General features: G+C 42.0%; 1 protein-coding gene across 1 annotated transcript in view; it reads right to left on the bottom strand.

Annotated features, from left to right (window-relative positions):
- The window catches only part of Rab21 (RAB21, member RAS oncogene family), a 30,901-nt gene that overhangs the window by 15,608 nt on the left and 2,533 nt on the right, over positions 1-12,760 (bottom strand). The window contains 1 exon segment of the mRNA XM_028877974.2: positions 1,687-1,746. Within this exon segment, the coding sequence (XP_028733807.1) occupies positions 1,687-1,746 (60 nt within the window).

The raw sequence follows: 12,760 nt of genomic DNA, 5'->3' as shown, positions 1-12,760 counted from the left end.
AGATTTTAGGAAGGTTTTTGCTAACTAGTTAATTTATTTATGATGTCAATGGCAGCAGGAGCAGCAGGTGGGAATTGAAGTTCAAGGTGTCAGCCCACCAAGAGGAAACTCCCTGATGGGTGAATGAATCTCTGTTAGGTAAGGCCCTGAGACCATGGACTCCAGAATGTCTTTTGCTTCTGCTGTGACTTTAGTTTACTGCTGTCATCTTTCTCTGGTATCTGGCATGATGTGAATGGATGTGGGGAGATCCCCACTGCCTGTAATGTAGTGTGTTTATCTCATGGAGACATCCTGACTACTGGGCATTATCATTACCTGTGGATTATTATGAAGATGATTCCTCCCTAAATTTTACTGTCTAACTGATAATAATAATGTTAGCCTATATAGAGTTTTGATGAATAAAAATAAATACAAGGAAATGTTACATAGTTAGGGCCTATGGGTTTCACCTAAGGAGCTGCATTAGATCACAGCTCAGGTTAATGATTAAGAAAAACAATTGAGTCTCAAAAGCCAGGCTGGCTCTCAGATTTCTTTAATCTTAATGCAGTCACAGGATTCAGTGTGCATCATTAGCTGAAACAAAGCTTTAAAAAAGCTTCAGGTTAGATCAGATGCTTTGATAATACCTTTAAGATGAAAAACCCCAGAAAACCACCTAAAGCTCACAAGGACACATAGCCAACGTCAAAAGTATGAAGTAGCCCAACTGTTACTAGCTGACATACTTTCTTGCTATGGTTGGTTGATGATCAAAGGTGATGATTAATTCCTTGTACCCATTCCTGCTCTCAATTGCCTGATATAAGAAACTATTGAAGAGTAGGTATACACCCTAAAGATTTAAAGTACAGCTGACTGATTGTTTTTATGTATAAAAAGTTTAGGTTTGTGATTCCTTTAAGCTTCCTTATAAGATTACCTTTCAAGTTAAATAATAAAATGATTCTTTCTTTATAATTGCAATATGCAGCCTGCCAACAAAAGAGTTGGCTTGGAAAAAATACTTTCTGCTTGCTCACGTTCTGTTAATCTGTAACAAGTTACTTAGATGTAAATAAATGTATGTGGGTTATCAGGGTGCCTTTGTTTTTAATGACATAATGGAGATAAAAAAAACAAAAACATGTTTTTACCTGTACTCATTATAATCATCCATTTGAAAAATAGAATGTTTTTCATTGTATTGCAAATCCTATATTGCCTGAAAAATTTTGTTGGGTTATGTAAGCTGTAGAAAAAAAAGTTTACAGTAAAACAAAACAAAACAAACAAACAAAAAAAACCAGAAAGAATACAGAAGAATAAAAAGTAAAGAATAAAGAAGGAAACCATCAAGAGAGAGTGTGAGTGTCTTTTTCCCTATCCCTTCAGATAGAAAAGTCTAGTACACACTGACTCTGTGCTGCTGGAGGCTGGCCCACAAGACAGCAATAACTTTTAAAAAACAAATTCTGAAGTCCAAATTCCTCTTCCTCTAGTCAGTGAATTCTGAAGCCAGGCACAGTGGCGCACGCCTTTAATCCCAGCACTCGGGAGGCAGAGGTAGGTAGATTTCTGTGAGTTTGAGGCCAGCCTGGTCTACAGAGCTAATCCAGGACAGCCAGAGCTGCACAGTGAGACCCTGTATCCAAACAAACAAACAAACAAACAAATAAATAAACATTTCTGAATACTTACCCATATGGCAAGGTTTACTCTTTTCCCACCAATATTTAACTTCTTTGTTAAGAAAGATGCCTAAAATAAAAGAAGTACATGTTAAATAGTGCTTCATATAAAATAATGCCCCTCACTCTAACCACACATGAATGAAGGAATCATCTTCATGTTAAAGTTAGGTTGTCTGAAAAAAAAAAGACAATTTCTGAATTTTTAATTTATGGCCAACTATTATTGTCGTTAAAGACAAAATATTATTCATATTCTAAGAAAAACATATCTTGTTTTATGAACACAAATTATTGAAACTATAAGAGACCACAAGAAACGCTGAGGATGTAGCCTGGTGACAGATGAACAGTAAGAATCACTGGGAGACGGCTCAGCGGGTAAAGCACTTCTCATGCAAATGTGAGAACATGGCATGACGACCTGGATTCTCCTTCCCAGAACCCACTTAACCACCTGCACAAGCAGCAGCATGCAGATCTACAATCAAGGCACCACTCAGGTAAGACGGGCTGCACCAACACGAAAAGCCCAGCCTCTCTGTGTGGCTGGTCTGGCCTACACAGTAAATACTGACAAATACTAGTTCAAAATGAGGTGAAGTCAAGGACTGACAAGTTTGTCTAAGCTTGTCCTCTGACTTCCACACATACATTGCGCTACACACACATGCATGCACACAACACACACATATTCTAAAAAAAATATTGAAATAGAATCTCGCTGGATAGCCTTAGCTGACCTAAAACTCATTATGTGGACCAGGCTAGCCTTTATTTTTCTATTTTATTTTTTTTAAAGGTTTTATTTATTTATTATGTATACAGCATGTATGACTGCAGGCCAGAAGAGGGCACCAGATCTCATTACAGATGGTTGTGAGCCACCATGTGGTTGCTGGGAATTGAACTCAGGTCCTCTGGAAGAGCAGTCAGTGCTCTTAACCTCTGAGCCATCTCTCCAGCCCCCCAGGCTAGCCTTTAACTCACAGAGATCTTCCTGCTTCTCCCTCCCAAGTGCTGGAATTTAAGGCATATACCACCATACCCAGACACACACACACATTTTACAAAATAATAAAACACCCATAAACACACCAAGAAAATGGTGCCTGCTTTTCCTTACGCTTTTTCCTTTCTATATATGCAACAAATTTTTCCTATAGCATTAAATTTAATGCATTAATGATTAAATTTAATGCATTTAATGATTAAAAAGAGTATCTAGAAGATTTCTGAGATACTCAACATGCTCAACATGGTTCTGTGCCTATAATTCAACTGTTTAACATGCATCTCTGTCACAGAAATGAAAGGACATGGCCCCAAGCTTTCCAGGGGAGCTTAGTCTACTAGGGAATGAATGTACAGAGCATACAGTTTTTGTCATACTGACTGAAACAGAGGATCCTGTCAAATACACTCTAAGGGCATGCTGAGAAAGGAAGTTCAGTGCTTGCCTGGAAGAGTTAAGGTAATGAAGGATCATTCCATTAGGTGTAGTTGGAATTTTTCCTAACCATAAACAAAGCCACTGAAACCTAAAACAAATGAAGTCACCCTCGGGAGAGCTTCAAGTTGGTATGGTTAATGCCAGAGTGTGACCACATACATGAACAAGGGCTAAATCAAAAGACCCTAGGCTCATGGCTAAGAGCAATCTCAGCAAATCAAAGTAACAAAGGACAACCTGATTCAATCCCCAAGACTACATGTTAGTTTTTTTTAAGATCCTATGAAGGAGCTGGAGAGATGGCTAGTGGTTCTTGCAGAGGACCTGGGTTCAATTCCCAGCATCCACATGGTAGCTTAAAATCATCTGTGACTCCCATTCTAAGGGATATGACACCCTCTTCCGACCTCCATGGGCACCAGGATTGCATGTGGTACATACATACACATATAAGTAAAACACCCATAGACATAAATAAATCTAAAAAACAAAAAAAGAAAACCTTTTTAAATACCCCGAGTATGAACTTTACCTAGTAAACCTTCCTTTTTCTCTTTGGAGACAAAGGCTCACATATTCCAAGCTGGCCTCAAACTCACTATTGTAGACAAGGATGACCCTAAACTCCTGATCCTCCCGCCTCTATCCCCCATGTGTTGAGATTACACATGTATGCAACAATCACCCTGGCTTACACAGTGCTGATTATCAAACCTCAGGTGTCAAGCACTCTACCAAATGAACCACATCCTAACTCCCCTATTGATCTTAATAAAACCTGTCCCCAAAATACTGGACACCCCCCCCAACACACGTCAGATTCATTTGGAAAATGGTATATAATGCTTTCTGAATAGTCAAATATACACAAGCATATTACAATTCTGTCAAAAGGAAGGCTGGCTGGCTGCATTCACACAGCATTCCCCTGTATCAACTGTCTTCTCTCACTCGAGTTTCTTCTATGGAGAACTAAACTAAACCTAGGAAGTATCTACCGATCCTAAGAAGCACCTGTTAAGACAGAGTCCCAAGCGCATGGAGAACCACTAAAGAATGTAAGACCTGGGAAACCCGTTTATCTTTCCAGAGAATGACTGTGGGGTTGGGGGTTGGATTAAGGATGGGACCAGACTGGAAAACAGAACTCTACTACAGAGTCAAAGACAAACCCACGCAGAGCTCAGACAACGAAGGTGACACAGGTCAGAATCAAGAAGAAATGACGACGACGGATAAATAGGGTGTGGAGCACGGGCCTGTAACCTTGGTTCCTGACAAGGCTGAGGCAGGAGGATAGATTCAAAGTCAGCCTGGTTACACGGTGAGAACCTGTCTCAAATAGAACAACTTATCAAACAGGAACTATACCCAGAGTCCGATTTAAATGTCTTTAAAAGGAAGAGACCGGCATTCAGAGCTGTGGCAAAGCAATCACATGCAAGTTTATCTAGAGAGGAAAATGCAGAAGGCCAAACGGGAGCACAGCAAATTTCTGGCAAGGAGAAGAAACGTGTATTCCAAGTGTGCTGTGGCACACCAAGGAAGACCGGAACCCAGAAGAGCCTTTGAATTCAGAGACTGGTGTGTCCGTAGATAGGACAAATGGCAGAGCTGAGGTAAACAGGAATAGCTGCCTCCAAGAGACAAGCTACAGTATTGCAGATAGTTTAAGTGAAACAGATTATACTGAGAAGGATAAAAAAAAGAAAAAAGAAAAAAAAAAACCTTAAATGGCAAAATAGCAAAACTTGGAACATGAGAAGACCATAAGTTAAAATAAAACAAATAAAAGATTTCTCCCATTTTGTAGCAGAGAAGCTAAGAAAATGACTTTTTGAATCTCACTTTGCTCCTTACTAGCGATATAATTCACTTGAATTCAATCCTTCCCAATATGGTTTAAATATCAGTGCCTTGTAGAAGAAATGTCAACTCTGAATTCTAGACAAATTCTGTTATTCTTTTTCAAATATATCTAAAACTAAATTAATTGATCTTCCCTGCAAACCTGGCTAGCCAACTTCAATATTTTGATCACATTTTCCAAGTCACTAAGACTAATCCCCCAGCCCCCAGTACCGGTACACATGTGTGCATGTGTACACGTGTGTGCACGAGTGTGCATGTCTGAAGATAGGGTCTTACTCTACTGTACAGGTTGGTACTGATTTCTGACATTATCCTTAATCCTGAGTTCTGACATTATCTGCTCCTCCTTAGTTTCCTTAGAGGCAGTGACTACAAGCTCACACCACTGTGCCCAGCTATCTCTAAGGTTTAGAATCTTAAAATCATCTTCCTTCCAGTCAATATCCCTCCCCCAAACTTCCCAAGTCTAGTCTTCCTATTTTCTGTGGAGTTCTGACACCTTGGCCTCATAGCAAGTCCTTTGGTCTCCCCTTATAAACTGACACTACCCTGCATGTAATATTATCTTCCCCACGTCTCCATATATGATTCACGTATTTCACAGTGGATTCCTCTATTCCGTACTTTCTGGGAACCTAAGTTGTGACACGTGGAATAGAGTGTCTTGCACCACAACTTATCTCTTTATGATATAAGAGTTCTACTAGCTAGGTTACATCTTTTATTCAGTGTAGCTGGAGATTTTTCTCTCCGGGTCCCACGAAGCTCCAGCAGTCTGACAGCCCACTTATAAAATAAACACACAGACGCTTATACTATTTACAAACTGAATGGCCTAATGGCTCAGGCTTCTAGCTATCTAGTTCTTACATCTTAAATTAACCCATTTCTATAAATCTATACCTTGCCACGTGGCTCATGGCTTACTGGCATCTTTACATGCTGCTTGTCATGGTGGCGGCTGGCAGTGTCTCCCTGACTCAGCCTTCTACTTCCCAGAATTCTCCTCTCTCCTTGTCCCGCCTACTTCCTGTCTGGCTACTGGCCAATCAGTGTTTTATTTATACAGAATGATATCCACAGCAATTCAGTCTTTTTAGACTAAAATAAAATAGGCAACATTTTAATAGCTCTCCAAATTATTACCTTATTTAATTTTCAAAACACGCCGTGAGTCATAGATAATTACTACCCAAATATTATAGGCATGGAAATTAAGACTTAAGGAGAGTGTCTTGCCCAAGGTCACACAACAAGTACCCACACAACAAGTACCAAGTAGGAGCTATAGTCCAGAAGTCTTACAACCACCGGACCTTAGTACCTCCTGGGCTGCCATCTGAACTGACACTGCTCTAGTACAAGGGTTAGAGGGAGACATCTAAACCCTGCTCTTAAACACTCAGGGAGATAAACACCTTCGCAAACATGCCCAGAAAACTGGAGGAGCTAGACCACAATATATGCAAGAAATGTGTTCCTAAAAGTTTCTTTATAAACTAAAATTTAAAGTGTTTTTTTTCTTTTAATTTAAAACTTTTGGTTATTTTTGTATTTTTTGAGACAGTTTCTTTGTGTGGCCTGGGTGTCCTGGAACTTGCTCTGTAACCCAGGCTGGCCTCAAACTCACAGAGATCTGCCTGCCTCTGCCTCCCAAGTGCTGGGATTAAGGCATGGACCACCATGGCTAGCAAATTTAAAAGTTTTTTTGTAATTTATTTTTACTGTGTGTATACATGATGTGTGTGGGGGCCAGCATGCCAGGCCTCAGTACCTTTAAACGGTCCTCCTATAAAGGCCTCACGGGTCCTCGGGATCAAATTCAGGTTGCCAGGTTTGGATAGCAAGTGCCTTTAGCTGCTGAGTCACCTCACCGACCCATGAACTAAATTATCTTACTTCAAATAGGAGATGCACTTGTAGAGCATATTACCAAAGTAACCTTTTTCCCTTCAAGTTAGCCCTCATTTGTGGAAAAATTCCTTCTGTAATAAAGTCATCTCATTTTACCACATTCTCAGTTTTCAATATTCTATATGTATTTTTAAGAGCAAACACTTTTTAAAATGCTATTATAGGCTTACTGTAACATCAAAATAGCAGCAAATAATCAAAGGCCTGACATTTGTCTGCTTAAATCAGCTCCACAAAAGCATACACTTAATTTGGCCAGATTATTAAACTACCCTTTGTGGCTGTAAAATACTGGGGCAGCATATTTCTTACTTCTGTTATATGGTAGGAAAGGTAAGAGGCAACAATCGTGGATCTAAGAATCATGTCTATGCTGAAAACAGTCTCAACGTTTCCAGGGGATTACACATGACTGGCAACACCTCCTCACAGAGCCAGCAGCACCGGCCAGCACCGTCGGCCCGCACCAGCACGGGGAGGAGCAGGCAACAGTAGTAATTCAGAAGGCTCCAAGCCTGGGGGTGGGCCTTCCAGACTCTGCATAAAGCTGTGCGCGTCCAAGTTCTCATTAATGCTTGCAGCAACCCTGGGAGGCGGACAATGAGCCCTATTTCAGTTACAAATCTGAGATTTACAGAGATACCGTGGCTCAGTCAAGGTCAGATCATTAAGGTGGATGTGGCAGCAGGCGGGATCCTGTCTCACTGCACAGCGCCCTTCCCATTGCACAAAGCTGTCCAGCCAAGGAAACACACATCTCTTAACCTGGCAGTCCTCCACTGGGACAGTAATGTTCCCGGACACCAAGTCACCTCCCCAAATCCTCTCGGGGTAGGAAAAACATAGCAAAGACCAAAGTAACGGCATATTTTCCACCCGCTTCCTCCATATTCCACGTCTCTTCTAGTTCCAACTATTTCATCTTCCAAGCTTTAGGAGTACTAAAAATTAACAATCTTATTATTAGCTCGGATTGTTACTTTTACCTGGTGCCTACTACCCCACATCTTATCCAAAACCTAGTAAATGAAGAAAAAAACATGGACTATTGCAGGGGTTGGGTGGTAGGGGGTGTGGGAGACTGGCGGGGGAGGGGGCGGTGAAGAACAAATAAAATGCCCAGTGAAAAATCTTTCCATGACTTGTCAACCAGTGTTTGATTCTTTACTAGGTTCACTGGCTTCTGGAGAGCCCTACAATAAGCATACACAGTCTGTGAAAACATGGTACTGAATCACGAACCAACACAACCCAGTTTCTATCTGCTGACTATACTAGACACAGAACTAGTCACATTATTTTGCTAATCCCTAATATAGCTGTAGACCTCAGTATAAACTATCTATTACCACTTTCAGACTTGAGACAGGACAGAATTCAATTTATGTAATTTTATAATTTATATAATTACCCTTCTGTACCAAGAAGATAAAAATTACTTATCAGAAAAGTCACCTGGGCTCTTTAGTATTTTTTAGTCTTTTTTTTTTTTCCAGAGAGAGAGAATGGATACTGATTGAGATTTTGGTACCTGTTAGGTCTCAGAAACCCAGGACAAATCACATATAGCAAATTAAGAGTACCAAGCGGGCTTTCACAGGGAAAGTCGGTCATTTCTGCGGGATATCACGGTGCACGCCTCTAATCCCAGCACTGGGGAAGCTGAAGCAGGTCTGTACATCTGAGGTGGGCCTTGACTACACAGCAAGACTGTTTCAAAACAACAGAAGAATCTGAAAACAACTTAAAAAAAAAAAAAAAGTAACGTCTAAGAAGCAGATTAAAGCACAAAGGAGAAAATGATAGATATGAAACCCTTTCATGCTTCGAATTTCTGACCAGAGGTCAGAAGAAACTTGTTAAAAATAGGTATTTCACTTTATGTGTATGAGGTTTTGCCTGCACACATGCACATACTCCATTTGTGTGTGGTGGCCTAGAGCCTGGAATGCGTTATGGATGGTTGTTGAGTCATCGTGTGGGTGCTGGGAACCGAAGCAGAGTACTCTGAAGAGCAGCCAGTGCTCTAATCTCTCTAGCTCCAGAAACTATTTTCTTTGAAAAGAAAACAAACAAAAATCAACCTGAGCATGGTCATACACATTTAATCCCAGCATTCAGGAGGCCAAACCAGGGCCACCACAAGTTCGAGGCGTCTATGGGTTGCTATCTGAGACAGTGCCTCACACATGAATGAATGAATGAATGAATGAATGAATGAATGAATGCCCCCCAATCTCCTCTGGCCTTCCTGGGGCTAGCCGTAAACTAGTAAAGAAGTAAGGACTTTAAATACTGTAGCTACTGTGTAGATAAGATAGATAGACGGCTAAACAGCCACATGGTATCCAGAGCTCCTTAGTAGCTTCCATGGATTCAAAACCATCTCACAAACAAGAAAAGTAGGCTGGAAGAGGACCATGATAGAAAGCAGAAAACTGCAGAACCTCAATGCCACGTTTACTGAAAAAGTTTACAAGCTTTGGCTTGACAAAAGTGGCACACCGTGTTTTCTATTTGCGGGACATTGGAAATCTAATTAAATCTTAGTTGTCTCAGGTGCTTAACGAACTATCAGGATCAGTCTCTGATCAGCCAACCCACCAGCATTAACTTACTAGTCAAAAGCCAGGACTAACCCAGGCTGCAGGGGTGGACAGGTGGAATTCCACAGTCACCCCCCAAAAGGAAAGACGATGGCTCTGATATAAATACAAACATTGCTCCTTTTCAAGAGATTAGTTAAAAGCCATCGAAGTCACCTAAATTGCAGTGCATAATCTTTGATAAGTACCTTCAGTGAGGACACACAGGGCACAGCTAAAGAAAGGAAATGGTCACCAAGGAGCGCGGATACAAAGACCACACAAAGGCAGAAGTAATAACCACAGAGACGGGTAATCACCGCAGAAATGGCGAAATCCTTTCAAAGGCGGGAAAGCTGCCTGATGGTATAGCACCTTCTCATCTATCTCCAGCTAGTACAGTGTTTAACACACAGTAGGTACAAAGAAGAATCTCTTGAGCTGACGACATGATGGTTCAGAAGGTAAAGGCACATGCTGCCAAGACTGATGGCCTGAGTGTGTGTGTGTGTGTGTGTGTGTGTGTGAGAGAGAGAGAGACAGAGACAGAGACAGAGACAGAGAGACAGACAGAGACAGAGAGAGACAGAGACAGAGACTCATTCTGTACCCAGGCTGGCTTTGAACTTATCTTCCTACCTTAGCTTCTAGAATCCTGAGATGCAGATGTGTGCCACCACAATCAGCTTTTAACACACTGTGGGGTTGTGTTTATATTTTGGGGGCAGGGTGTACATGTTTGTGCATGCTGTCGAGGCCAGGGATTAATTTTGGGTGTCTTCCTCTATCTCTACCTTTTTAAAGGTGTGTGTGTGTGTGTGGTGAAGGTACCCATAGAGACCAGAAAAGGGTGTCAGATCCCTTAGAGCTGGGGTTACAAGCAGCTGTGAGATACCCAACATGGATGCTGGGTACTGAACTCCACCCTCTGCAAGGCCAGGATGTGCTCCTAACACCTGAGCTATCTCTTTAGTCTCTTTTACCTTACTTTTTGAGGCAGGATCTTGCACTGAGCCTGGAGATTGCCAATTTAGCTGGACTAGCTGTCCCACAAGCCCCAGAGTCCCTCTTGTGTCCGACTCCCCAGCACTGGGAGTATAGGCATGCGCCAGGAGGGTGTTAGGATCCAAACTCAGGAACTCATGCCTGACTAACGCCCCCTTCCCAGACCCTATAAATGTAGTGACTGCTCAAAGACAATATGGGTTCTCAACATAATCCAAGTCCAGTGATTCCCATTACCTTTTCTGACTATCATTAAAGCAACAGAGATGAAGTGGTATTCTTAATGGATAAGTATTCATTCAACAGCACGTAACATTTATTAACATTTCAACATTTATTAAACAAACATGCACCAGGGATGGGGCTCTAACTCAGTAACCGCCTAGTACAGCCCTAGTCTGAGCCCAGAACCAAACAGTGTTTGAGACACTGTGTTAGGAGCTCCGTATGAGATGGCTGTGCGCCATGTAATCCATGGTAAAGGACCTATGAAGGAAGCATCCCCATTTTATAGGTGGGACAGTTTATTGCCACAACCATTCTCTAATTCAGTCTAACTTCAAAGTCCTATTATTTCTTTCCATTGTATCACACGACTCCCTGATAGAACTGGGTGCTGCTCAAACACAGTGTATTTTGTTATCTACATCTGACAAAGATCTCGTGACAAGCCTTATGGGCAAGGCTACCATAGGGAGGGCAAAAAGTTAGAGCATCAGTGAAGTAACTGTTGAAACTTCACTAAAGGACTTGTGTCCACTGTATGTGGTAGCCCATAAAGGAAAACTCCATTACCAACTGATTCCCACTCAAGGAGAAGAAGAGGGGAGATCATGGATGTTCTGTGGAAAAAAAAAAAATCCAATCCTAAGACACTGCATGGCTAAAGAAAAACCCCTCTCTGGCCATGCATCACCAGAGTGTACTGGAGCTAGCTACCAAGCTTTGCATGTGCCCTTCACTCTATGAACTGAAGAGAACATGGAACGGATTTGTTTGTTTGCGTGTTGGTTTGTTTTGAAACAGGCTTTTTCTATATAGTCCTGGCTGTCCTGGAACTCACTCTGTAGACGAGGTTGGCCTCGAACTCAAGAGATCCACCTGCCTCTGCCTCCCAAACGCTGAGATTAAAGGCGTGCACCACCACTGCCCGGCTCATTGAAGGTAATCTTACCAAATCCCCAGGTTAGAAAACGTAAAAAGCAGCTAATCTAGACAGTAGGTTCCACATTCTATTCTTCTTTGCAGAACCCAGTCCAGAACACTGGCTTAAAATAATGTGCGCGCACGTATGTGGGGGGGGGGGCGTTAAATCAAGACCAAAAGGATATACATTAACAACGCGTCTGTCTGTTTCCTGACCGTAGGTGCAATGTGGGCAGCTGCTTCTGCATGTTCCCGTCACCATTCTCCCCGCCATAACTGTACCACCAAACTATGAACTGAAACTTTTCCATCCTTAAAAAACAGTGAAATAAAATGAAAACCGACAAGCTTTAAGGACTGGTGCGAATCCAAGCCAACCTTTAACAGGCCAAGCACATTGTGGGGGAGAAAAGCTTTATTATAAAGTCAACGAATAGAGAATCTGACGGACATACACTTTTCTTGAGACATAGATACTTAGCGGACAGCAAACGCCGCAGTGTTATCAATGTCAGAACTACCCCACTCACTCACAGAATCTGTGGACTCTGGCGTTAGAAAAAGAAGGGGAGGTGACAAGCTGTCCCTACCTCTCTGTTCAGTCCAAGCCAGCCTGGAAACACAACCGTTTCTACAGCTCAAATCATCTCACAGAAGAGGACATCACCGGGCACCAGGGTGGACATCTGTACTCCCAGCTACTCTGGAGACTGAGGCAGGAGGATCGCGAGTTTCAGGCCAGCTTAAGCAACAATGGAAGAGGTGTGGGAAAGAAAGGAAGGAAAAGAAGAGTGCACTGATGGCACAATAGGGAAGAGGGTGGATGTTAAATGCCACTCGAGATCCAGTTAAAGGACTAGAGCTGTTTACTAGACAAGACGCAAGAGGTCCTGATATCCATCTCTAACTACCTCAAGGAATGTCATATGAGACCAAGAGTCAGGGGGCAGAACTGAGACCAAAACAGATTCTGGCTCTCCAGAGAGGAAAAACTTGTTGGACATGAGACATAAAAGGGCATGGAACCCCTCCAGGCATAGTAAGCTTTCTGTTTTCAATGGTATCAGTTCATTTTACCTCCAAGTGAACCCAGGGCTGTGGTCGTGTTA

This window comes from Peromyscus leucopus, chromosome 18 (assembly GCF_004664715.2).
Source record: "Peromyscus leucopus breed LL Stock chromosome 18, UCI_PerLeu_2.1, whole genome shotgun sequence".
Lineage (NCBI taxonomy): Eukaryota > Metazoa > Chordata > Mammalia > Rodentia > Cricetidae > Peromyscus > Peromyscus leucopus.
This window is presented reverse-complemented; position numbering and strand designations above follow the sequence as displayed.